This window comes from Emydura macquarii, unplaced genomic scaffold (genome assembly GCF_026122565.2).
Source record: "Emydura macquarii macquarii isolate MOO-44397 ecotype Brisbane River unplaced genomic scaffold, CSIRO-AGI_Emac_v2 contig_968, whole genome shotgun sequence".
Taxonomy (NCBI): Eukaryota; Metazoa; Chordata; order Testudines; family Chelidae; genus Emydura; species Emydura macquarii.
The window spans coordinates 3076421-3104200 of NW_027131105.1; the positions used below are offsets into that span (position 1 = coordinate 3076421).

General features: G+C 39.2%; 1 protein-coding gene across 6 annotated transcripts in view; it reads left to right on the top strand.

The window, feature by feature from the left end:
• FBLN2 (fibulin 2) overlaps positions 1–27780 on the top strand; it is a 184659-nt gene that overhangs the window by 123398 nt on the left and 33481 nt on the right. For all 6 annotated transcript variants that reach the window (XM_067543807.1, XM_067543808.1, XM_067543809.1 and 3 more), the window contains 4 exons: positions 9031–9142; positions 14691–14820; positions 19935–20121; positions 26594–26800. In XM_067543807.1, the coding sequence (XP_067399908.1) occupies positions 9031–9142; positions 14691–14820; positions 19935–20121; positions 26594–26800 (636 nt within the window). The remainder of the gene's footprint in view (positions 1–9030; positions 9143–14690; positions 14821–19934; positions 20122–26593; positions 26801–27780) is intronic.

The following is a 27780-nucleotide window of genomic DNA, read 5'->3' on the forward strand; positions in this document are numbered from 1 at the left end:
ATCCTGACAGGCGTTTGTCTAACTTTTTTCTTAAAAACTTCCAGTGATGGAGATTTCACAGCCTCCGTAGATAATTTCTTCTAGTGTTTAACTACCCTGACAGTTAGGAAGCTTTTTCCTAATGCTGCAATTTAAGCCCATGACTTCTTGTCCTATCCTTAGTGGTTAAGGAGAATTATTTATCACCCTCCTCTTTATAAAAACCTTTTATGTACTTTAGGACTATTATGATGATTCCCCTCAGTCTTCTCTTCTCTAGACTAAACAAACCCAATTAGTTCAGTCTTTCCTCATAGGTTATGTTTTCTAGACCTTTAATATTTTTTGTTGCTCTCCTCTGGACTTTCTCCAATTAGTCCGCATCTTTCCCAAAATGTGGTGCCCAGAACAGCAACATTTGAGGCCTGTGTAGAGTGGAAGGATTACTTCTCGTGTCTTGCTTACAACACTCTTGCTAATACATCCCAGAATGATGTTTGCTTTTTTTTTTTTTTTATTTTCAAACAATATAAATATATTAGAAGTAAACCACAATCAGTCCACAAACCAATGCATTGATTCAGGAAAGTGCTAAAGCACAAGCTTAACTTGAATGGTGGTTAAAGTTAAGCACATGCTTATGTGCTTTTGTGAATAGTGAGACACTTCCAGGAGCATGCGGTAGTCTCCACTCTGATTTCCTTCCCCACACACGCATTGTACAGAATAAATATTCTGCTGTGTATTCATGTATGCTTGTTCCTTGGGATGGCACTTCATGGGGGAAAAAAGTCAGAACAGTTGCTCTTATGTAGGTGAAAATTCAGTTTCAAAGTGAAGGTATCACGTTTCAGTGTCATATCATCACTTTCACCTCCCTTTCCTTTATCTATGCCAATTAAAATGTGTCCCTTGCCTTTTGAGATAAAGTAAAGACCATGTTATCCTACATATCTACATATTGCTATGCAATGCATACATTTAATGAAATCTCACCAACAACGGATAAAAATGACAAATAATTTACTATGGAGAAGAGCTACAATATTCAAAGTGTCCTATTTATTTAAGCTTTAAATGGGGAAGGGAAAAGAGCAGATAACAAACAAACCTTACTTAAAATGGACTTTTTCAGTACCTTAAGGACTTCACCAAGGTAACTGTCATTATGTTCTGCAATTTTTAAAATCATTCTTACTAATAAACCCTTGGGAGCATGAAACCATATAATTTATTTCCTTATCAAATATATATTTTTGTCCGTACTGTGCAAACTGTTCTTGTTGTGAGGGGAGGGAGAGACATGAGACTTCTAAGCTGCAGCCATGGCTGACTGTGAATTGTGTTTAAAAGAGCCAGATACATAGTTTGTTTCTGTAAAACAGTTAGAACACAAAAAACTGGAAAATTTGCCAGTAGATAAAAAGGGGTCAAGAAAAAAAGAACTCTTATTCTGCAGCATGGTTGGTGTAAACACCTACCATTCTGATTGGGGAGCATTTTATGTTCTGTTTGTTCAGGTATAAATGATTACACAAGGTGCAGGGCAGTCTGGCCTATTAGATCAGATTTTTATACTTGATTGCAGAAGTATTGAGTAACATTTTAAAGTTGTGAAAGGGAACTGGAACAAGGCTGATCCCTGTGGCTCAGAAAACCCATGATCTGTCCTGTATTTTTCATTTGGGAGGTTCATTAATACCTTTGAAGCTTGCTTTATGAGTCCTACCTACTACTGTATATGGTTACCCAGATCTTGAGCTAGTGTAAAGCAGTGTAGTTTCATTGAAGTCAATGAAACTGCTGTCTTATGCTAACTGAGGATCTGGCTCCAGGTGTAAAATTTCTCTTCAGAAACTACTAAATTAACAGATTTACTTGCAAACTCTCAAATAATTCATTCAGTACTCAGAGTAAATGATGTAATTTTGGGGAAAATACAATGTTCTCTGCTTTAAGATCAGCTCAACCTTGCCTATGGAGCTGTGAACAGTGACTCCAAAATATGAATGAGTAAGTGAAGCTTCAGCATTTTACAGCATCATTAGAACTCTAAGATGCAGTTGCAGCCTTGCATCTGGCATTTTATCATACATTAACTTATGTGAAATGTAAAAGCATCCTATGAAATCTGTCCTTTATTCGTAGTAAAAAATATTCCATATTATCTGTTCTCCTTAAGTTATTCACTTTTTAAAATCATTTTCTGTTGTAATGTGATGGGGTGTGATGGAAGGAGTTAAGATGTCCACACAGGCCAATTAACTCAACTGGCTACACCTGGAGGAGGAGCCAAGGAACAGAGAACGAATTGAAAGAAGGTTCAGCTGTCACTATATATGGAGCTGATTCTCATTTATATCAAATCCCCTTTACACCACTCTGGCAGTGTTAGGAGGCCTTTAAAGTGGGTATAAATTACTTTCACACTTATTTCTAGTTCCAGAGGGGTAGCCGTGTTAGCCTGTATACTGCAAAAACAATGAGAGTTCTGTGGCACTTTAAAGACTAACAAATTTAATTTTTGTAGGCATAAGCTTTCGTGAGACTCAGCTCACTTCATCAGATGCAGAGGTAGAATGATACAGGAAATAGGAAACATAGATATACAAGTGCATAGAGAACAATGGGGGAGGTGGATGAAAGCCGGGTACTTGAGGGCTAATGACAGTCATTGAGTAGGAGGTGAGAATGGGTGAGCAAAGCAATTTACCTCTTGTATTCAAATGAATGTTTGCAAGCACTGTTTTGCAGTATTTGACCAGCTGTAATAAATAATGCATGCACTTTACTATAAAGTCAAGGATATTAACTAGAACTCATCAAAATTTTCTGAACTTTGAGTTTGACAAAATATGTCATGAAAAACTTGATTTTTGACCAGGGAAAAAAGCTTTGAAAAATTTCGAGACATTTTGTCAATTTTTCATGTTTTTTTTAACTAACTCTAGAGCGTCTTTTATTTACCAAACAGTCATTGAAATTTAATTTTTTTTCATTCATAAACAGTAAAATTTTGGCTGGTTTCATGAGCCAGCTGTAGTTTTAACTTTGAACAAATCAGAGTATTCAACAATGCAAAAAAATGATGAAGACTTTACCTTAGAATTTTTTCTTTTGTAATATTTGAGTTGTAATTTAATTGGTCTGAAAGATATACAACTTACAAAAAGTTATGAATTCATGTCAGAAAGACCAATCTTATTTGGTGGTAGTAAATAAATAATGTTTGAGAAAAAGGACTTAGGGTCTGACCCAAAACCTGTTGAAGTTAATGGAAGGACTCTCGTTGACTTCAGTGCACTTTGGACCAGATCTTTAGTTGTAACAACTTTGAGACTGGAGGTACAATGGCGTGCTAATCAAAATTCTCAGGAAGGAAACAAGTGTTTCTCTAGACATTTTAATCAGGTTCTAAGTGCTTCTAAATTACAATACATGAAATTTTGAGACTTGGCCAAAATATAGGCCAGTTCCTCTCTTCAGGTTGATGTAGATTGATAATTGCAGGACATAAATTACTAAATTGAAAACAAGTGAGGAGACGTGCTGGAGTTTCATATTACAGGATGAGAGAAATTCTCTCATCTTTCTAGGAAGAAAACTTGCTTCATAAAGAACGACTCAACTGCTACAGTATGTCAGAGTACTCCATGAAAGATCAGTGGTGCACAAAGGATAATAAATGTTGAAGAGTATGGTGTTAGCAATACCATACATGCATATATGCATGCTTATTGCATAGCAATAAATATATATCTGCTTTTAAATCAGTCTTTTAATGTTATGAAAGACGAAGGAAGCAAAATCTGCTGGAAATTAGAAGAATTTAAAATGTCTTCTGTCACGTGTGGCATACGGTTTCCGACAATGCAGTTTAGAGTTCAACTTTGCTATCTTGATTTACTAGTTGTGAGTGGGTGTATACATACATATAAAATGTATGTCAGAATCTCACAAATTCACACAAATGACTGGGAGAGTTATTGTGAATTATTCAGTTTTGCAAATTTCTGATTAAGAGATCAAACCCAACATTAAAAAACAAGATGCATTGGAAAATGTTAATTTATTCTGACACTTGAAATTTTCTTTTAATTATTCATGGGTCATAATGAAGTGTAATATATTTTGTAAAAATGGCAGCTTAATAACAGCACTTCAGTACAGCATATTTGATATTGAGTGTTTGCTGAGCTATGGGTGTGGACCACTCATTTTTGTGTTTATATAATTATAAATTTTGTAGATTACTGAAGTATATGTTAGTGAGTTCTACTGTATTCTTGTATATTGAGACTAGAAATACCACGCTAACCAACAACGTGTTTCCATGCTTGGTGTTCTATAAATGGAGCTTCAATCAGAAAGTAAAGAAAAAGTAGACTGAAAATTGGTATTATATCCATGTCACACAATTATCTGGTACCAGCCTTATTCTGCTGCCTCGTTTAACTGTGCATACAATCCCTTTCATATCTTGTAATAACTCATATGCATAATAAAGCTATCAAAACTCAAGTGTATTTTAACCTAGTTAACATAATACATAAATCGCAGATGTAATGCAGACTATGTAGTCTGGCATAGTTTGGGAGCAAGCTGGGATGTTCTGCTTCAGTGTCTTCTCTTCCCCCTTACTCCATGTCAGCCCCACGTGGGGGTCAAGATGGGGCAGGCAGGATGCCAGCTTGTGTCCTCTGGAGTCTGACCCTGACAAGCCTGCAAGGGAACAAAGCATAATTAAATACTGTCGGAGGAACTTTACACACTAGTGATAGGGGTTACAATAGAACTGAACATTTCTCCTGCTATCATTACTGCAGTGAAAATGGTTAAGGAAGTTGTATAGCACAAGGGCCAAAATCATTCCTTATGTGTGATTCCATTGAAAGTGATAGTTACACCAAGGATGAATTTGGTCCTCAGAGTCTGATTCTCCTTTTTAATTACATCAGTAATAAACTAGTATGACTTCCCTGGAGTTACTCCTAATTTACCCCAGATGATCTGAGAGGCAGATCTGACCCTGTTTAACTGATCCAGAGGATAGTTTACACATTCATGATATTAAGACAGGTTCTCACTTAAAAGTTCAAGTGGATTTCAGCTACCTGTTGAATGGTAGTAGGAAGTCTGCCCCAGCCCACAAGATTAGTCTTATTCTCAGCTCTCACACAACTGTAATAAGAACAAATTACATCACATGTCACCCTAATAATTCCTCTCCTTCCTTGCTATTTATTAGAGCTGGCTAGAAAATGAAGTATTTTTCCATGAAACATTTCAACTTTTTGGTGGAAAAGTCAAACAGCAAAATATTTTGGCTGAAAACCAAAATAATTCAATTTGGAAATGTCATTGTGGTGCCTCGTGAGAGTCCTAAAACTCCCATTCTCCTCTATAAGCTGGTTTAGTGCCTGCTTGGAGTATATCTCCTATGATACACAACCCCTTTTGGGCATCATGCATCATGTGAGATGAAGTTCCCTGGGAAGCCTGGACTGTAGAGGAGAATGGGAACATGAAGCAGCCAGACTACAATTCCCATGAGGCCCTGTAGTGATATAACAGGGAAAGATTCAAGTTAAATCATAATAAACCACTCAAACAAAAATGAGTGTCCTCTTAGCTGTCTGAACCAGTTTTACTATATCGGTTTAATACTAAATTTTAAGTCAACTGGTGCAACTTTCTTGGAGTTGAGGCAGATTTCTAGGAATGGTTTCATGATCTCCTCTGCTTTGGACTTCCACATGAACAAGCCCTCTTCTCAATTCACCGTATCATGAATTATGGATATTGCTTGATGATTATTATGAAATCATGTTACAATCTGATTTGCAAATATTGCTCAGCCAAATCAAACTTATGTCTGTTAACCAGGATCCTCTCTAAAATGTGTGAAGTGAACCATATTTGGTGGGTGAATGTGCACAAAAGTATGAAATTTGATTATTTTCCTCCCTTAGAATTAAATCCAATAATTGAACATGCACTTTCTCTTATTTCCCCCCTTCTGTTGTTTTCTTTATGATTATTGAAATGTAACACTCTGGTGGATGGTCCCAAAACCAACGTTTAAAAGATGGCTGCTTGGGAGCAGAATTTGTTCTGCAGTACCATATACAAGCCGAGCATGTGAATAGAAACCCTAAAGTCAAGGAAATCCAAAGAATCCAACTGATTTTCTGTTAAATATGTGGACTTACAGAATGACTGTAAATGAGGATCTAATATTGCACAACACCAAATGGTGGTTCTTCAGATTTCATGTGCCTTAGATAACTAAATAAGTGTGTAGGGTGAGAGAATCTTAGGATTTGCAGTATTAAGGTTATTTCCTCTAGTAAGTGTGAAGCAGTACAAGGGAATAATGCTGATACAGAGGCGGTCCTATGTTTATTTCTTGTAGGTAAAACTGGCACATTTTTTTGATACCAGCATTGTAAACTGTCTAAATGAAATGTACAAGTGTTTTTATCCTTCATGTTCTCTTGTTACTTAACTCCTGACCATGTATGATATATATGAAGTTCTCATGTTAACAACCTAAATATTTAATAGTTGTGGTCTATGTAGTTCCACAAGTTCTGCTCAATAGACACTGGATCAGAAAGTTATGATAGAATAGGCTGTCTGTTCTGTAGATCTACTTAATTGTTAATCTTGTGGCATATATATTCAGTTATTTTTAACTCTAGCCCTTTGTCAATATCTGTCAAATACTGTAAATATTATTACATTTTGCAAAGACATTAGAGACATTACCCTTTTGTAAATTTGCAGACAAAAGAAAGGATGTCACTTTACTTTTTTCAGCGAACTCAGTATGCTGGAATAACTACCATTTAACATTAGAGCTGCCCTGCAAAAAAGCAAAGAACCACCACTGAGATTTATAATAAATGAACAATAGAAAACTATATAATTAAAAGACTAAAACTTGCGAGTCATATTCTTGGTTGCTGAGAATACCAGACTATTTAATGGATCGCTTATTTAATCCGTTTTACTAATTAGATTGTAATATTTTAATACACCAGAATATTGCAGGTCTCTGATCAAACAAAAGCTCGATTTCTTCTGTTTCTTGTTTCTGATCCTTTATGGCATTTTTAAAACACTGGGCCCCTAAGGAGTCTTATCGTGATTCTAGAGCAACAAAATTGTTTATAATGCCATTATAGAGCAAGAAGTCTTGGTTTCCTTCCTTCCTGTGTAAGTATGACTCACCTGAGTATTGGTAAAGAAGAATGATTTTGACAAATACATCCCTACACTCTTTGAAGTGGTACTCAGGATCTAGCTGCCTAACGTCCATTGCCATTCATGGAAGTCATGCATTTCAAGCACCAGACACAACTGTGGAATGCTTTCATCCTATTGTTTCCTTCTGGAGGTAACCCCCGGTAGTTAATCAAAAACCAAAACTTGGCCTGGAAAGATTAACAAGATGTGGAAGGCATTCTCAATCTCCATGCAAATTAAGCACTTAAAAAGTATGATTTTAAAAATAATTTGGTAATCATCATTTATCCAAACAAAAGGACAATCTGTGCCATGGTTCAAGTTGGGCAAAATTCCACTGTCCTTTTTCATAACTCTTGATTTTCTTCTAATATGCTGTTTTTGCCGTTTTCAACAGCATTTATATCAAAAGTCTAACATCATAACAGTGGAGTGCTTGTAATGTATTCTTTAAACCTCAAAACTCCACTAAAAAGTCATTTTCTTATCTAGATAGTCCTGTAGCCAGCCCCAGAGCAGAAGCCGCTACTTTGGGGATCAGAAGATCAAGTAGAAAGTTGGGTACCTCCTTGCACTTGTTTTTTGTAAGGTGGTATCCCACTGCCCACTAGCCAATGCAAGGACCTTCCTAATAGACATGGCATGCTGATGGCCAGTGGTGCTAGGGGGTGGAGCCAGTTTAGCCAGTATTAATATTGTTTGTTTGCATTACAGTAACACAGCAAGACCTCAGCCATGAACTAGATGCTGTCCAGACATACAATGAAATGGTGTCTCTGTCCTACAGAGAGTCCTCCCTCTTATTTTATAAAATCATATGTTTGTTTAATATGTTGAAAATTGCTAGTGTCAAATGTTTCATTTATTCCTTTGGCATTTACTGCTTAGATATTAATCTAATAGGGGAAATGTATAAAATAGTGTAATGTTCCACACTTCCATCTTTTTTATGACGTCTTAGCACCCATGTTTTACATCAGCTGATCAGCCAATTCAGAGCTAAATCTCTCAGTCTTTTTATTGTGTCTTAAACCAACTAAAGCATCAAATTTAGCTTTAGGATTATATTCCAGGTGAATGTCATATGAGTAAAACTTTAATCCACTTCATGGAAACAATTTCTTAACACTTCATCTGTCAAAATCTACAGAACAAAACCTTGCTAAATCCTGTTAGCTCCCAAGGACCATGACAAAGAACATTTGTTTGCAGTTTGTTGTCACAATGTCTTTTTACTACTTGTGTGTTAAATTTCATTCCTATTGTATAATTAAGTGGAACATCACAACACTGAGGCATGCATGTGCAATAGCTCATGCATAGCTGTTATGTAGTGTTTATGCACAAGTTGTAATGGATCTTCTCTCCCACACATTAGACAGCCAACTACTGAAGGGAGTCCCCATTAAATTTTTAAACAGTTCGATAACAAACTAAGCCTGTCTGAGAACTGAATCAAATGTGATTTTTATTGTGGTCTTTGGATGTCTCAAAGGTGGATTTATCTTCATATAAATGATGACTTTCCTCCCATTTAAAGCTTTTAGTTGTCTCCCTAAAAGAAGATGTTTGCTCCAGTACATCTAACCGTCCTGGATTATGGGAAGTCCACCACTTTCTTTTTCTCATCAGTCCAGGAATAGAGACTGTTACTACGTAATCATGCCTGTGTTCCTTATTATAATACAAAGAAAGGTACATTGAATTAGTGAGGAATAAACAATCTACTTATGATTTCTGCACATCTGTCCTCCCAAAATTCTTCTCACAAAACCATTCCATGTCTTATCTTTTTTTCAGGTTCCACGAAGGACTTAATTGAAACTTGCTGCGCAGCTGGCCAACAATGGGCTATAGACAATGGGGAATGCACAGAAATCCCAGTCAGTGGTACTGATGGTGATATTTGCAGGTATGTAAACCAAAAATAAAGTGATCCAGAATCATGCAGTGAGGATTACTTTAGAGGAAGCCTAATGATTGCATGAATTGTCCAATCTCCAGGGAGCTAAGACCAAATCCACCCTACAGATTAGACTGCTGGCTGACTGGCAATATGTCAGGACAGAATGGGAAGAGTTTTCCTTAAGATCTTGAATCTAACGTGAACAGTAGTTTTTAAAGTTTCGTGTTCCTGCTGCTTAAAAACAAAATCCAGTGTTTAGCTTCCCTGTTGCACACAGATCGGTGGAGTTTTTAAGCTATTAGGACAGTGCAGCCAAATGTTCTTGACATTTTGGTATGATAAATATTAAATTAAATGATCTTCCTTACTTTTTATTAAATGGTAAACTTAACAACTAATCTGGTGGGTGGAAGAATACATGACAAAGGCCAGGTTCTTATGCCCTTATTCATCTCTCATAGTACTGCACTCCTTGAATAGCTCCACTGGAATCAAGAGAAGTGCTTGCAATGTAAGGTATTGCTTTGATTGAGGATATCACATCTGTCCCCAAGGTGGGGAAGAAAAGGATAAGAGTTAAGAAAAGAATGGGGTAACATGGATAACATGCTAATTTAACCCCATTTCATACTCTGTCTTTCTAGTCTGAAAAAGAGGCTTGAGACAGAACTAGAAACAAAGTAATTTGAGTGTCAAATATGAAAACCACGTGGACTCTTTAAAAGTGATTTCAACATTGTAAAGTGCTATTCATAGTTCTGAACTCGTGCTGGTGGAAAGCAGGATTAAATCTATTGAAGTCAGAGATGCTACACTGTTGTAAAACCAATGTAAATGAGATCAAAATCCAGTCCATTGGATTGTAGTATAACCATATTTACACACAACAAACGTATGTATTGGAAGATGACAAGGTCAGTTTCCGCATTGGATTATATAGAAGCAAATCCAACAATTATTAATGAGGTGCACCTACATATACCAGGATTTAATTTAACCCAAAGTGTTAAATTTTAAATGCTTCCTACCTCACTAATCTCATGGGGTTTAAGAGATCATAGGTTGGTTTCAAAGGGCGTCTGCTGGGGCTCCACTTCTGGACTTGCAAAATTACAACAGTTCCTCTTGTACACATGCCAGTTTTTGAATCTTTAAAGCCAGTAACAAAAGCTAGAATCTGTATCCTCAAAACCATTCAGATGGTAAGATGATGGGTGCAATATGAAAACCTTGGCAGAAAACCCATTGTGCCCATTAGGAGCTGTTGAAGCAGGCACACTTGTTTGCACCTGCATCATGCAGATACACATGCAGGTACGATATTTGTATGTCAAAAAGACTGTAAGTATCCATGGGCAGCCACGCACCTGTAAAGAAGCAGCTCACTCAGTTCTGTTGTTATCCAGAAAAACACATGATGACATAGACTCTACAAATTAACTGCTATTGTCTCCAGGGTAGCAAGTTATTAACACCTAGAATTTTGCAAATGATCAAAAGTTCACTTGATTTCGTGTCACAACTGAAAGATGCAAGGGCCAGATGTTCAGCTGGGGTAAAACGGCACAGTTTGATTGGAAACCATGGAGCTTTTAGTTATGCCAATGTACAGCTGCTGAGGAAGGCTCTGAATGTACAGCAGCAGTGTCCCTTAGCACTCTGCTGAGGCATTAGATCAGTACAGATTCAAAGGCTGGGGTATTACTAACTCAATCACCCAAATCATCTCTTGCAGCCCCTCTGGGTTTTCCTTGGATGTTTTCTATTCATCTACCCATCAGGCCTAACTTTTACTTGCCCTGTGAGGAAACAGTTCCCTTAGGTGGGGAATGGCTCACATATTAACTGAAATGATTTTTATAGATATGAAGTTAGGATTAGTATAAAGTTTACAGAACTTTTTTGGGTTCATGCAGTACATTGAGAATGATGTGTGAAAGGAAAGACCCTGCCCCCTGTATAGATAATTCAGAGACAATATTTAGCTCAACCAGACAGTGAGATTTTTCTCACCAAGTCCAGGAGTCACAAATTTAAGAAAAACCAAAAGCTATAATGGTATACGTTTTTCTTCCTTTCCCCTTCCCCCAGCATTCCTCATTTTAATGCAGTAAAATAATCCTTGTTGAAAATATTTAAGACGTTTTTAGCTAGTTTTGACTTTTCACATTGACATGATGGATATAGTGTTACATGTACCCCAATAATACCTACATCAAACTGGCTGCCAAAAACTGTCATCAATAAATTAACAGAGAGTGACTTCTAGAGCACAGAAAAGTTCTGCTGAAGATCTGTCAACATTGAGGAAATCTGAGCTGGGTAACTACATCAATGCAGTCACACTAATCCAAATTCCTAATATAGATGCACTGCACCAGAATAAAGCAAGGCTTACACGCATCCCATTTATATTGATAAGAACATAAAGAATGGCTGTACTGGGTCAGAAAATGGTGCAACTAGCCCATTAGCCTGTATTTTGACCATGGCCGGTGTCAGATACTTGAGAGGGAATGAACAGAACGGGGCAATTTTTGAGTGATCCATTCCCTGTCATCCAGTCCCCAGCATCTGGCAATTAGGTTAGGAACACCCAGAGCATGGGATTGCATCCCTGACCATCCTGGCTAATTGAAGGACCTAGACTCCATGAATTTATCTAATTCTGTTTTGAACCCAGTTGGACTTTTGAACCCAGATAAACTGTTTTGAACTCCAGGTTGACTGTGAGTTGTGTGAAGAAATACTTCCTTATATTTGTTTCAAAGCTGATGCCTATTAATATCATTGGGTGACCCCCTAGTTCTTGTGTTGTTTGAAGGGGAAAATACAATTTCTTCACTTTTTTCATCCAATTCATAATTTTATAGACCTCTATCATTACCCCTCTCCTCCCCCCCCCCCCCCCCCGCCCCTCAGTCATCTTTTCTAAGCTGAACAGTCCCAGTCTTTTAAATCTCTCCTCTTATGGCCAAGGCATGGCCATACCATAGACTTATACAGTGGTATTTATATTTTCTGTCTTAATATCTATCCCTTTGCTAATTTTGCTAATTTAACATTCTGATAGCTGTTTTGACTGCTGCTGCATGTTAAGCAGATGTTTTCAGAGAACTATCCAAGATCTCTTTCTTGAGTTGTAACCACTAATTTAGAACACATCATTTTGTATGTACAGTTGGGACTATGTTTTCCAAAGTGCATTACTTTGTGCTTTATCAGCATTGAATTTAATCTGCTATTTTATTGCCCAGTCAGCCAGTTTTGTGAGATCCCCTTTAACTCTTCTCAGTCAGCTTTGGATTTAACTATGTTGAGTAATTTTACATCATCTGCAAACTTTGCCACCTCACTATTTACCCACTTTTCCAGATTACTTATGAATATATTGAATAGCACTGGTCCCAGTACAGGTCCTTGGAATCCTCTGCTATTTTCCTCTTTCCACTGTGAAAACTGACCATTTATTCCTACTCTTTGTTTCCTACGTTTTAACCAGTTACAGAGCCATGAGGGGACCTTCCTTCTTATCCCATGATACATGTTAACATGTTGAATTGCACTGGTGCAATCCCTGCTTTGTGCCAGTGGAATATGTTTATATTGTAGGCTTCCACCAATTTAATACATTGATGTAGATACATCAGTGTGAATTTTTGAGAATGTTTCTAATATAGATAGGCCCCTAAGTCCAACAATATACCTACTTGACCACCTAAGAGTGGGTTTATGAATAAGAAATAAACAAGAGTTTTCATCTGGTCAACTCATGGTTCAATGGTACAGCACCCAAATTTAAACCATCTTGAAATGTCTAAAGTTACAACTGCAAAAATGGCCAGTTGCACTTCCTGTAGCATTGTATCACCATTGTACATGTTGAATCTTAAAGGAACTTTTCATGGCAAAATGTAATATTTCTGAGCGACATTAATCCATGTAGACTTCAGCCTTTAAACAGCAACTAATCATTTTTGGATTGTAGGTGCTTTACAAAAATACTTCATTCAGTGTTGGTCTTTTGGATGTTTTCAAAGAGCTGTAGTAGTCATCAATGAGTTTAATTTTTAACTGAAATTTCAGATGTCCTATGATGGCAGTAAAAATGAGATTTAGTCATCAAATATAGTTGGACGTTAGCCACTCACATTTCAAACAAACTATTTTTTCTAGTTGGCAATTCACACTGGAAGAGGAAGTAAACATTACTGAAAAACAAAACACAAAGGGGGGAAAAAAAAACCTTCCGTTATTCAACCCCAAACCACTGATTAACTGATAACACTATTCATCCATTGTCCAGCATGTAAATATTAACTTAAACCTGACACAACTGACTATTGACATTTTTAGTGTGAATGGCCAATGGCCAAGGTGCAGTCACAGTCTATTTTGCGCAGGGATATGAGATCTTCCAATTTTTTTTTAAGCGTCAGGAAAAAACACAAACTGGAAATATTTTTTCTCAGGGGAAAAAAAAAAAGGGAGTTGGCTTCCTGGGAGACTTGTTTCTTTGTTGCAGTAATCATATGTATCTTATTGACAACCATTTTTTGCTTGGAACTTGCTGTCAATAAAGGGTAACCACTGGTTGTTAAAAAGCAACAGCCCTTACAACCAGTGCATGTTTGTGAGGCTGGGGTCTGGAGAGGATTGAGGCAGTGCCCCTTGGGTGCACTGTTATCAGGGTGCCCTGTATTGGACAGTTCTTGTACTTTGTGGTAGGCACTGGAATTGGACATCACCAAAAATAAAAGGTACGTAATGGAGAAAATATATCCTTTCCCGACTTCTCATGTATCACCTCAAAATGAGTCCACCACAAAAACATAACATTAAGAACATGAACGTAATATTATATGTTGAATGAGGTTCAATTCATTGGTCTCTAGTGTTTATATAGTGTGTGCCAGCCATCATGTTAACGGGATGCTGATTGATAGATTAGAAAGTCAGAAGAGACCATTGTGATTATTTAGTCTGACTTCCTGTATAACGCAAGATACAGGACTTCCTGGAACGAGTTCCATGTGTGTAATACCTGGTAAGTTGTTCCAATGATTATCTACCCTCATAGTTAAATATTTGCACCTTATTTTGAGCCTGAATTTGTCTAGCTTCAACTTCCAGCCATTGGCTCTTGTTTATATCTTTGTAGCCTAGATTGAAGAACTTGCTGCTATCAAATTTCTGTTCCCCATGTAGATACTTACTGACTGGGATCAAATCATCTTTTTAGCTTCCCTTTGTTAAAATAAACAGATTGGGCTCCTTAAGTCTTTCATTATAAACCACGCTTTCCAGTCTAATGGAAAGCTTTCCAGTCTAAATGGGTGAAATCCTGGCTCCATTGAAATCAATGGCAAAACTTCCATTGACTTTGATGGCAACATGATGTCACCGATTATGTACATGTAAAAAAAAGTGATGAAATGTAAGCAATGCACATGCTTCTATGTCCAGTGACACCGATTCTTACTGTATATTTTTGCAACCTGATGGCACTATCTTTTGAATGCTAGTAATGCTTAACTCTGTTCCATCTTTGCAGAATTGCTCAGAAGCAATGTTGTGTCTCATACTTAAAAGAAAACAGCTGTGTTGCTGGCATGATCACAGCCAAGGAAGGAGATCTGTGTGGACCTGATGAAAGCGATACCTGTGAAGGCTCTTTTTATAAGGCAAGACCCTTTGATACTTTTGCAAGTCCTTTTCTGATGTAGATTTATTGAGTTTTGTGCATCTTTAAAAGTTGTCTTATATTTGTGTCATGGAGGTTAGTTATTTTTAAAGTTGCATGGGTAAGGCATGGAAATCACACGTAGCCAAATATTTTGGCAGTTTGCATCAAGGGTTTGGTTGTGCCTGATAGGCACAGCTCTGAGTTCTAAAACTTTGTAATGAGAGTAATTTGTATTGTTTCTCTCTCGTCGTTAAGATTAAATTTGCTGTTTTATTATTGCCTTCTCCATTTGGAAGCAGTTGAGAGAAGCTGATTTCCGTTTTTATATCTACAGTGTAATAGATTATAGAAAATGATAGGGGAAAGCTTAATCAAAGATATAATTGGAAAGGCCCATTACTGAACAATTTGTCAGCTTAAACACATTATTGAGTAGCAGTTTAATTTCCCAGCTAAACAAAAAATTTGACAAGAAACAAATATTTAGATTACTACAGAGACTTTTTCTCATAAATAAAAAAGGGCTATTAACTGGTGGTTTAAGTAATGAAACATGGGCCAGAACCTCAGCCAGTCTAAATCAGCTTAGTTCTATGGATGTTAAAGGAGCTAAGCCAAATTACACGAGCTAAGATTCTGGCCTCTTGTTGTGTTATGCATGTTTCTCCAGGTTGGGCCTGATGTGAAGATTTCAGAATTCCTTAAGCACACATCATAATTTATGCAGGTGTTTTGTGGGCTCAATTGTAATATTCCATTGTGTCAGCAGGAAATTTACTAGTTCTGTCTGCTCTAGTTTATCAGAGAGTCTTGCAAATAGCTTGATTGGTTGATAAGGAAAATATTTGGTCATCCACTGTGTAGTATATGGTTTAATTAGATATTCAGGCTTATTGTTTCCAAGGGATGATTTAATCTTAAATACTATCGGTTTAGAGCCACATTCTGCCCTCAGAAACACACAGAGAAATCAATGAAACTTTCATGACTCTGGGCTGATTTTGGCCTTCACTTATTTCAGAAATAGGGCAAAAATGCTACTTTTAGGGTCTGTGTGTGGGTGTCATGCATGCAGCACAGAGCACTATTGCTTTATTGTGGTTGCTTCACAGAAGGAACTCCCAATGACTAAGTTCAGGTCTATGTTGACTTTTGCCAGCATGGCTATGTCAGTCAGAGGTGCGATCCCTGACCGACATACTTCTACCAGCAAAAGTTGCTAGTGGTGTTATAATTACATGGCAAGCTGTGCTTTGCCAGTATAGTACTCCTATGCCGGTAGAACATTCCTAGTTTAGATACAAGTGAAGAGGCGAATTTTGCCTGTCATTTGTTTCTTAGTTATAGAAAAACTTGCTATCCTAAGAATTGTGAAACAGCTTATCCATGCTGTGCAGCCTTTAATGTAATGCTTTCCTTCAAGTGAAGTGATTTTAAACTCTAATCTCTTCAAGGCAGGGGCTTTGCCTTTCTATTCTGTTTGCACTGCTTCTAGGATATAGTGGCTGCTACCGGAAAGAAAATTCTATAATAATAGCAAATCATGTCTCCTGAAAATTAAGAAAGAACTTTCAACATTATTATAATCAAACACTTCTCTTTTCATTGGTGGCATCATAGAATATGCTAGTGGGAGAATTATATAGTTGTATCTTGTTTTATTCCCCCCCCATCTCCCCCCCCCCCCTTTTTTTTTTTTGGCTATTCCTTTTTAAGTATTCTAAGTATAAGAACTTTACAGGACTCTCTTCAAAAGATCTTACAGTCTAAGTTAATTAACCAGCATTTCAAGCCTCTATATTTCCAGAGAGGAGCATAACATGAAGCAATGAATAAAGCTGGGTGACATTTTTTCAGCAAATAGTTATTTGCCAACAAATGCAGTTTCTGTTGAGCCAAACCGATTTGCAAATTCATGACAAATTCGCCAAATAGTTTAGGCCAAACAAAAAAACATCAAAAAGCTTTGGCCTGACTCACATTTTTTCATTTCAGTTTTGGGCCTTTTGAGAAAAGCAGATGAGGACTAGATTCACTAAATGGTCCTGGGACGAGGGGGAGGGAGCTTCAGTGATTAGGAAATTCATGTGGAAGCCCTCGCCTGATGTTGAGAAGGGATTTGAACTTGGGCTTCCCACATTGCAGAAAAGTGTCCTAATCACTGGTCTATGGGCTATTATGATATGGGGCTATCTCAGTCTCTGCAGTTGAATCTGTTCTATTGTATATAATCAATCAGTCATTGGCGCAGAGATTCGAACTTGGGTCTCCCATGTCAAGTGAGTGCCCTAACTACCAGTCGGTAGAATCATTCCCACTTCCTTTTCCTGGCCCAGTAATGCTTCATTGTCATTCATAGTGGCCATCCAAAGTCATTCATAATGTTTTTGTTTGTTTGTTTTAAACAAAAATTAGAACATTTCTAGCCAAATGAAAATCCATTTTAGTTGAAAAGCCATTTTTGTTGGGGGAAAATGTTTTGACAAAAACGTCAAACAGCTGTAGTACCGAAGGGTAGTTTGGCAATGGCAGGAACCGGGGCCTGCAATTAGATTGTGTGTACACAGTGTTTTTTTTTTTTTTGCGTATGCACCAGAGATCACTTTTGAAAATGTGGCCTGGTACATCTTGTTGGGTTTTTCTCTCTGGCTGTTCAATGTGCAGATGTTTACAAGATTTGATCATCTCTAACATTTTTGAAGCTCTTACAAAGAAATAGCAGTGTAAGCCACATAAGGACATGTGGTGCACTAGAGCAAAGGCTGGGAAGACATGCGAGTAGAGTGAGCAAGGAGGGGGACAGTTTGGTGGCCTGAACATCAGGCATGACATATGTAGGCTCCCTAGAACTGCGGGTTTGAATCTTGACAGAGGCGACTCAGCCCTTCATTCTTCAGAAGCAGGAAATCTGAGTTCCATGCAGGGCATTCTGTGGGTCTTTTGGAGGAGGGTCTAACAGCCAAAACTCTTTGCTCTATGGTGATGTTCTAGCCCTGTCCACAGTGGGAGCTAGTGAAAAATGCAGGTTTGACGGGGATGGTATGTGACTGGATGCAGTGTGATACTGGGAGGAAACCAGGCTTTGCTAGGAGACTGGTTTGGTGGGACTAACTCTGGAAGAGAGCGCTTAGTTCAGTTTTCACCTCATTCAGTTCTTGGAATTTCTGCTGACATTATCAGCTGATGACTATTTCAATGTGGCTTCTGCTTTATGCAGTTGATTGCTGTTTACAGCTGAACTATACTGAAATCACTGGTCTTAGTTCATGTGGTCAGTCTCAGTGGGGTTGTAGAGGCATAAATGAGAACTAGGCACATTGACTCTCATTAGACATCTCAAGGAAGGGAGATTTTGAGTGCTGTCAAGCATTTTATCACCATTTGCTATGAATGCAGGCATCTAAATGTACTTATTAAGATGTCAGGTCATGTATTTAATATTCCCATCATGGTGGGCATCTTCATTTACATATTATTTTTATGGTTTGTATAGCAGGGTGATTCAGCTCCTCCTCTTCCTTGCTTGATTAGCTGCTAATTATGCCTAGACTTCAGTGATGCTCAGAAAAGACTCTTAAACATGTTTAGGATTTGCTGTTTGTCTAATGCACTTTTATTACCTGATTGGGCAAATTACATATAGCCTGAGTTAAAGGGCAGTGCATTCACCTCACCCCAAGGGGAACTCCAGGAGGGATGTGTCCCAGGAAGGAAAGAGTCCTCCCCCATCTCTCCAAAGTGCAGGGAAAGAATATAGCCTGTGCTATCCCTTTTAGATGCACCCATGGAAGGGGAGGACAAGTGCAATTCTCAGCAATGCTTTCTGGCCTCTGTTTCCTAACTCCTTTCCTGCAGCCATCAGCTGTGTGGGCTCATGATTGGAGGGGTCAGGGAACACCAAGGCCAGAGTCCATTTGCTGGACAATGGGTGCCTGGAGGGAGCAGACTCTGTTCACCTGAGCACAGGGACCTCTGGTGTTCTTGGTGCTTATGCCGGGTGCTAAAGGAGGAAGACTCTCTATACCCTCCTTCCCCACTGGAAATCCAGGAAAGGGCCAGGTACTGTCTAGCCCTTAATAGTGTCCTACATTTGTGGACCCGGTAAGTACCGTGCTCAATGTGTAGTAGTTAAGTTTAGGGTTTAGGGATCTTAAATTGAACGCCCCGGGGTACCTACCATCACCTCCTGTGATAAATTAACAATCTTGTTGTGAAAGAAAAAGTTGGTTATATTAACCAAGCTGTTCTAACCTGATCTCTAGCTCACACTTGGATATTTTAGACTGTACTAAGAGCTGGCTAACTGTTATGTAGGCTAGTGTATAGGATTCATTGCAAAAGCCAGGGCAGTACGTTGATAGAAATGTTAATTATGTTATAATGAAAAATTCACTTCATTTGGGCATTCATGGAATGGTATTACCATTAGCGATTGGAGGCTAAAGTATTGCACAACGTGCAGATGTCAATATGTGTTCAATGATTTTCCCTCCAATGTATTTAGAATAGCCCAAGCTGTCAATGAATCACTATTTCATTTACTGTTGCTGTTGCGGTTTTGTCAGAAATCCAACATAAAGACAAATCTACTGAGAAACCAGTGAAATGGTAACTTGCTCTATGAAGTAAGGTATTTATTTAAAAAAAAAAATCTGACAGACAGACAGTAACTGGGGCAGAATGATTGCTTGTTAAGATTCTGTACATACAGTTGGCATTGCCTCAAAGAATTTACAGATTTTCCAGATCTAATCTAAGGTGTACCAAAATATATCCAAAGCAATGACTAGCACATGCAACAGTTATGAGCAACTGTTCCTACAGCACTTGCCTTCTGCTTCTGTATGAATAATAACTTAACTCCACGTTGCAGCTAGATTTTAATATCCATCCAACTTCAGTTACCCTCTCTGTACTGGACTGGCCAAAAGAAGCAGAGTAAGGCTCCCATTTCTGTAACTGGCTAAACCCTAACCACTGATTCAGACATCCTTGCTCCTGGGGGAAAGTTCAGATTGATTCCAGTTCTGGGACTTGGGCCCACCTCTATTTATATATATATAACACAGGGCACAAAAAAGGTAGGTTGCTAACTATCTCCTTCCTTTACAGCAATGTTGTGATTGCTGCTCTCTGGGACTGAAAGTAAAAAGTGAGGGGCAAACCTGTGAGTCTAACCCGAATCTAGGCTATCCCTGCAACCATGTGATGCTATCTTGCTGTGAAGGAGAAGATCATCTTATCCCTCCAGAAATAAAAAGGCATCCCGAGCCGCTGCCAACAGTGACGCCAGAGAGAAGTAGGTACCTTGGTTTTAATTACAGATGAGAGGTTTCTTCATTCCGGGCTATTTAAAAAAAAAAAAAAAAAAAAAAAAGTGGTTTTCACTTTCAGATGGAAAAATGGTGCTGGCTTTGGACTAAAGATGGATTGAATTGGTTCAGAAAAAGTTTAGATGCCCCTGAACTTGGGGCACTCTCCCATCTGCTCGTATTTCATTAGCCACCAGGCCGGACAATGCAGCCTACTAGACTGTCCAGAATGGTTACTCACAAAGCTTTCACTGAGCCAAATAGGCCGTTCCTTTCTGGGTGCAGGAAATGTTTATTAATTTTTAGATCTTGTTTACACATGAAAGTTAATCTGGAATGAGGTAGGGTGTGAATTTAAAGCAGATTAACTATTCCTGATTAACTCCACCATATTAAGCAAATCTGGAGTAAGGTACTCTTATTCTGTAATAAGGGCATCAATAAACACATGGAGTTAATCAGGAATAACTCCCCATGCAAAAAAGGCCTTAAACAAGCTCTCAGTCCTCTTGCTTCCTTATTCCTTGTCCCAACATTGATGTAAAGCCAAGTAGTTTCCACAGGGTGTGATGAATAGTTTCACTGAAAAATCACTTCTCTTCAAAATGCAGACTTAGAGCGTCGCTAGCTACGTTTCTTCCCGATCGTTGTCTTTGAATCCACTTTCAGCAGAAGTAAGTAGCTCCCTACCAAGTACAGTTGAGGAGAATGGGGGCTCCTGTCTCTCAGGCTCAGCAAATGGAGTGGCGGTGGCAGCAGCAGGGCAATCTGTTTCCTGACATTTTGCCATAGGCAGATGGGCAGCTGAGCCCTCAAAAGACCCTTTGAGAATTGGTGGGTAGCAGCCATACCAAAACAACAAAGGAGGATGGTGGAGCTGCCTTTCCATGCCCCCCAGAGTCACTGGTGCTGGAATGGGATGGCTGAAGGTCAGTTGGTCGTTCCCACGGAAGATAGCAAAGGTAAAGTTGTGGGTGGGTGCCTTTTTATAGGGGTAGCAAAACTCAAGAGGCTTTGCACAAAACAAAACCGAGAGCTTGTCCCCATGGAATCATAGAATCATACAATTGGAAGGGACCTCAAGAGGTCATCTAGTCCAACCCCCTGCTCAAAGCAGGACTAACCTCAGCTAAATAATCCCAGCCAGGGTTTTGTCAAGCCGCAGATCCATTCCAGTGCTTCACCACCCTCCTAGTGAAAAACTTTTTCCTAATGTCCAACCTAGACCTCCCCCACTGCAACTTGAGACCATTGCTCCTTGTTCTGTCACCTGCCACCACTGAGAACAGCCTAGCTCCATCCTCTCTGGAACCCCCTTTCAGGTAGTTAAAGGCTGCTATCAAATCCCCCCTCATTCTTCTCTTCTGTAGACTAAACAAGCCGAGTTCCCTCAGCCTCTCCTCATAAGTCTTGTGCTCCGGCCCCTTAATCATTTTTGTTGCCCTCTGCTGGACTCTCTCCAACTTGTCCACATCCTTTTTGTGGACACAATACTCCAAATGCAGCCTCACCAATGCCGAATAGAGGGAAATAATCACTTCCCGCGATCTGCTGGCAATGCTCCAATATGCTATTAACCTTCTTGGCAACAAGGGCACACTGCTGACTCATATCCAGCTTCTTATTCACTGTTACCTCCAAGTCCTTTTCTGCAGAACTGCTGCCTAGCTCATCGGTCCCCATTCTGTAGCTGTGTATGGGATTCTTCCATCCAAAGTGCAGGACTCTGCACTTGTCCTTGTTGAACCTCATTAGATTTTTTTTTGGCCCAATCCTCCAGTTTATTTAGGTCCTTCTGTATCCTATCCCTACCTTCCAGGGTATCTACCACTCCCCCTAGCTTAGTGTCATCTGCAGACTTGCTGAGGGTGCAATCTACCCCATCCTCTAGATCATTAATGAAGATGTTGAACAAAACCGGCCCCAGGACCGACTCCTGGGGCACTCCGCTTGTGACCGGCTGCCAGCTAGACATGGAGCCACTGATCACTACTCGTTGAGCCCTATGCTCTAGCCAGTTCTCTATCCATTTTATAGTCCATTCATCCAACCCATACTTCTTTAACTTGCTGATAAGAATACTGTGAGAGACCGTATCAAAAGCTTTGCTAAAGTCAAGGTATATCACGTCCACTTAGTGCATGGCAAGCCAGGGTGTAAATCTACAGCATGCTAGCTTTCTGCACACTAATTGGCCTTTTGGACTCTGCTACCATGAACTACGAGCTCCATAGTGTGCTTTGACAGCAGTAGGTCAAAGCATGATACAGGACTTTTAGTGCACAATAGCAAGGTCCACATAGTGTCTTAGCATGCAATGCACTATAGATTTTGTGCACTATAGATTTACACCCCAGAGTTCCCGTGTGGCCAAACCCTGAGTTCCCATCAAACAATCTGGACCCTGGTTTATGGTGCAAACAAAATCTCTTGAATAAGGTTTGCAAAATGCAGGTGAACCAAAACGAACAGATTGGACTATCCTTGTTTTGCATTAAATACCACAACACCTGTTATTCAGGGACTCAAAGTGCTTTCCAGACATTAATGAAGCCCCACAGCATCATTGCAAGTTATGCAAATAGTGTCGTATCTGTTTTCTAAATTAATATCCTGACACTGAGCGGTTAAGTGAATTTACCTAAGGTTACACAGTGAGGGAGTCGTGGAACGGGGAATAGAATGGTAGCGTCAAGACTCCTGCTCCCTTTCTCTAACCGCTGGATCATCCTCTCTCCAACATGATGCACCAGGCATCCGTTACACATAAACAACAAGTAATTGTTGTCCCTCTTGATAGCCGTTTAGCATTCTGGGTTCTCTTCTCCCACCCTGTTAGTCAGCAGTTGGTGCTGAGTTACATGTGTTTCTGATATTCAAAAGCTGTGGAACTTCAATAAGAAACAGAAATCTAGAACACAAGCAGGCTTTTATTTATTTATGTATTTTCTCTTTAAAGAGTGGAAAGCCTTTTAAGATGTAATGTTTTAAAGATTTCCGGGGGGAAATGACAACGTTTGTGTATGTTTTCACCTAGGGCAGAGGAGAGGGGGTTACTCCACACTTGATTTTTTTCCAGAGTAGTAGCATGTAGCAGGGAAAAAATACACTGAGCATTTTTTTAAAAATTGGAAGGCTAAGGATTTACATGGGAACTTAAAAAGTAAGACTGTATAAAATGTGACCCTGATGTTCTCAGTGCTTTCATGTAACCTTGATATTCAATGCTTTCATGTGAAAGTCTTCAAAGCTCCTGGAAATTCCAGCCAAAAAATCTCCAAAGGTCTCTCCTAAAGAATTTTGTTTGCTGTACAGCATATCAGAAGTAGAGTGAAAAAGGAACTATGTGTACCAATGTCTTCAGTAATCATTTCATGTTTTGTTAGGATGCACAGAACAGTCATGAAGATACCACAATAGTCTGATTCTTTAGACAGTTACAGCATGTGAAAAGTTGCAAAAATCCATTGCGTATTTTTAGAGAAGGAGCTTTCCCTTCTGGGCCCTGTGCAGTTGCACAGGTGGCTGCCATTATGTAGCACTTGTCTCTGTCCCTGAGCACATGGATGTGGTCTTGGAGAGGGGTCCCTACTGGCAGGGCCAAATGACCCAGACCTGGGTGTTTGGAGGTGTGGTTATTGTGCTTCTCCCACCCCTGCCAGGCACTGGACAGCATCTGGCCCCAGTTCAGCACAGCACTTAAGCAAATATTTTGACTTTAAGCATGTGCTTAAGTCCTATTGATGTTAATGAGATTTAAGGATGATGAATGTTAAGCACATGCTTAAATGCTATGCTGAATAGGGATGGTTTGCTGAATCAGGGCTCTGGAGTAGACAGGATACTGTGAGCATGCTGCCCCATCACCCCTAAAGCCGCTAGGTCTGCGTGTGTACGTTGTAGGCATAATGTTCCTATCACCAGTCTGCTCAGCTCTGTATCTTCTTCCTTTCCCCTAGGATCTTAATTTGGGTATGACAAGTCTAACTGAAGAATTACTGTGTTTTACTTTAATGCTTCATAAATTACTCTTTTAAAATGCATGAAATAATTAACATGGCATTCGATTTTTTTTTCTGACATTTAATTAACTTTTGCATAACAGGAAGCATAGTAATGTGTATTTCCATGGAGCTGGCTTAAACAAATACTTGGTAAAGAAACAAAGCTACTGAAAGGAAACTCTTTGTGAGCACCAAATCAAAACTGATACAGAAATACAATATAACCCCTTTAAATCTGTAGTGAAGTTATGCTCTACACCTGTTAGAAAGAGAGGCACTTCCAGTCAACCAGAGGAAGTAGCCTGACGAAAGCACATATCTGCTAGATAGTATGTGTTCTGTGTAATTAATTAAAATGTCTTCCAGAAGCAGAATGCTCATAAACAGTTCCCCTTTAAAGGGACACAACTGTTAAAAAAGGAGTTTTTGATGCATTAGGGTTATCTGTTCAAACTATCCACAGGATATCAGAAAATTCTCTCTTCTGTCCTTGCTTCTTAGCAGGGCTCTTTTTTAAAACTCTGACTCTGCACATGAACAGATGCTTGACTCCTTTTGCTCTTGCTGTTCACTCAGGCCCTTGATCTAGTCAAAGCAGTTTGTAAGCTACAAAGAGGGAAGAATAGGAAAAAGGGCAAGAGAGCATTAGTTAGTCATCTACTGTAAGTACACTAAAATTATCTGAAGCAAGCACATTCCCTCACCCCCACCCCCCATCCCCTTCTGATTGCTTGAAGCATCCCTGCTTTGGTGAAATCTGGGAATTGTCTTATTGTTAAACTTGATAGGCTGAGGATTTAAGAAAACAACTTTTCTCTTGCTAAGGGTTCGATGTAATTGCTGCTGCTTCTCATTGCAGAGGATAGTTTATTTTTAAAGTGGGGGGGGGGGCATTTCAAAGAGTTGAAATTAAGTGATTTTAAAACAAGATGCTAGGAACAAAACAAGGCGTTTGTTTCATATTCAGTACTGTTTCTAAACCCTGAAATGATATGGGATGAAACCCTGAATATCTGAGCACATACGAACATACATTAGAAACTCTGAATTTTATTTTCGCCAAACCACAGAATAAGTTACAGGAATTTACGTGATCTGAAGGGGAACACCACTACAACTACAGATTTGCTAAGGCCTAGACCATGATCTCTCCAGGGGTAGCAAAAATGAGCATTCCAGCTACAAAGAGAGTTCTCTGGACAAATCAAGCAATATAATCAAGGCCTTGGCTCAAAGAAACAATACTTGGTGAATGGCTATTGCTGACCCCCTCTGGAGAAACATACAGGGTCCCAAGTCAGACAAAGGGACTGAGAAATGTTGAACAAAAGAATGAATAAAACCCCTGTGAGCTAAGGGGAGAGACACTGACTGGAGAAATCAGACTGAGAGATACAGGATTCATGGGCCATCTGCCTCATCTACCCCAGTGCTATGAGCTACCTAGAACCAACAAGGAAAGGCCAAGGTTTAGGAGGATAATCCATTTAGGCTTTTGTCATTTTAACCTGGTCACAGTACTAGTGAAGTTCCTATGGATAAATAAATTGTACATGTTTTGAAAAAGCTGTCATAAGTCACTGTTTGTCAGCTGATCACAGCTCCTGGAGAGAAATGTATAGCAAAGACTGAAACCCAGTGGGCCTGCTGGGGTAACATGGTTGGCAAGACAGGGTACTGTAACCTGGCGACACAGCCTAAAACTGGGGTGTGCCACAAAGTTCCACCCTAAGAGAAGTACATCCAAGGACCTGTGGCTTAGAAAGAGTGCCCACGAGAGAGACCGAGAGTTGAGTCCAGGTGCAGCATCTGCCCTGGAAGCATATCGGTGAGTTTATCCAAGATGACATTATAATGGGTAATGACAGAGTCAGCATGGTCCAAGGGATCAAGCGCTGGGCTGGGTCTCGAGACCTGGATTCTACTCCCACCTTTCCCACTGACCGTCTGTTTTTGCATGGGCAAGTCACTTTGTTTTTCTGAGCTTCTGGTTCCCCTCCCATCTTTTCTCTGACTTGGCTCTGTAGATTGTAAGCTTTTAGGACAGAGGCTGGCTCTTACTGCGTTTCTGTACAGCCCCCAGCACAGTTAGTCCCCAGTCTCAGTCGGGGCCCCTAGACACTACTGACATGCACATAATAATAGAGTGGACCTTACAAACACAGTGAAAGTGCATGAAGGACCCTTCAACTGGCAGTTCCCTTTAGTCCGTGGTCGATTTAGAGAACTACATCCTCAGAACTTACACAATTATCTTTGACATTTAGTTAAAGAACTACCGCTTAAAAGGACAAAGAAAAAATACTTGCTCTAAATAGCTGCTTAAAGTGGGTTTCACTGTGACTGGTGGTTTATTTTTGCATGACCTAGTGTACTGTATCATATAGCAACAATGACAGTACATGCAGTATCCTCTGGGTTCTGACCTTTCTTTATGACTCTGGAATGTTGGTAGTTTCAGAGATTGAGGATCACAATGAAGCCTTGTCCATCAGTAACGAAGCTGAACTGTCCAACAACTTACCGGGAGATGACCTGGATGAGTGCCTTGTCTATCCTGGAGAGCTCTGCCAGCACCTGTGCATCAACACAGTGGGATCTTACAAATGTTCATGTTTCCCAAGATTTACTCTGCAAGATGATGGGCTCAGCTGTAATCCAGGTGAGAAAAACAGACAGGAAACTAATGAAGAAAAGTCATCTCATACATGACTGCTGGTATCCCCACCTTGCCACCTTTACTGACCTGTCCAAGTTTAATCTGGTTTTTTATTTAGTCTCATACTATCTGGAAAAAGAGTGTGAATTAAATGATGGGGGGAGAGAGTTTTTGCAAGGAAACTAGGAAATCATAGCAACTAGGTAAGTAGGATCACTCCCTCAGATGTGTTGTCTAGTCTATCAGTTTCGTTTTAAATGACCGAAGCAGTGGAGCTTCCACTTTTCTTGAGTCTTAGAGCTCTCAATTAGGAATCGTTTCCTAATATTCATTGAGATTTTCAAAGTTATCTACGGGGCTTAGACATGTGTCTTACATTAAGAATTGAAGGATCCATTAAGAATGGAAGATGCATATCTGAACACCTGAGACTGCTTTGAAAAATTTCAACTAATCATCTACCTTTTCTTGTGCTAGATTTCCTTAGTACTACTCTAAACAATTCTTTGGAGGTTCAAAGGGAGTTGTTGGCAGTAAAACACAGCTTTTATTGGGTTGGGGATACTAATAATCTGAACCAAATCTGATCCTTCTAAAAAGGTCCAGCCTAATGTTCAAACTGAGGATGTGACCAATTTCTTCTTCATTTCCAAACTCACTTGTCCTTTAGCATCTATAATTTCAAATTCTCTTTTTATCAGGCATATGACTTCACATCAGAATGTACAAGCAGAAAAGGTTGGAGTGTGAACGAGGGAGGGAACCTTTTAAAAATGTTCCCACAACTTTTTTAATTTGTATACATTACAGAAAAAATATGACAAATGTAAAAGTAAATGCAGTTTGGATGGCATTTTCAAAAGATCCTAAAGGAGGAAGGCATGTCCGATTGTGCATGAAAGCTTTTCCCAGTTTGAAATTCTTCTTTTGGTCAACTTTCAAGCATAGGCAAAATGTATTAGTTAATAAGAGAAAGCTGAGTG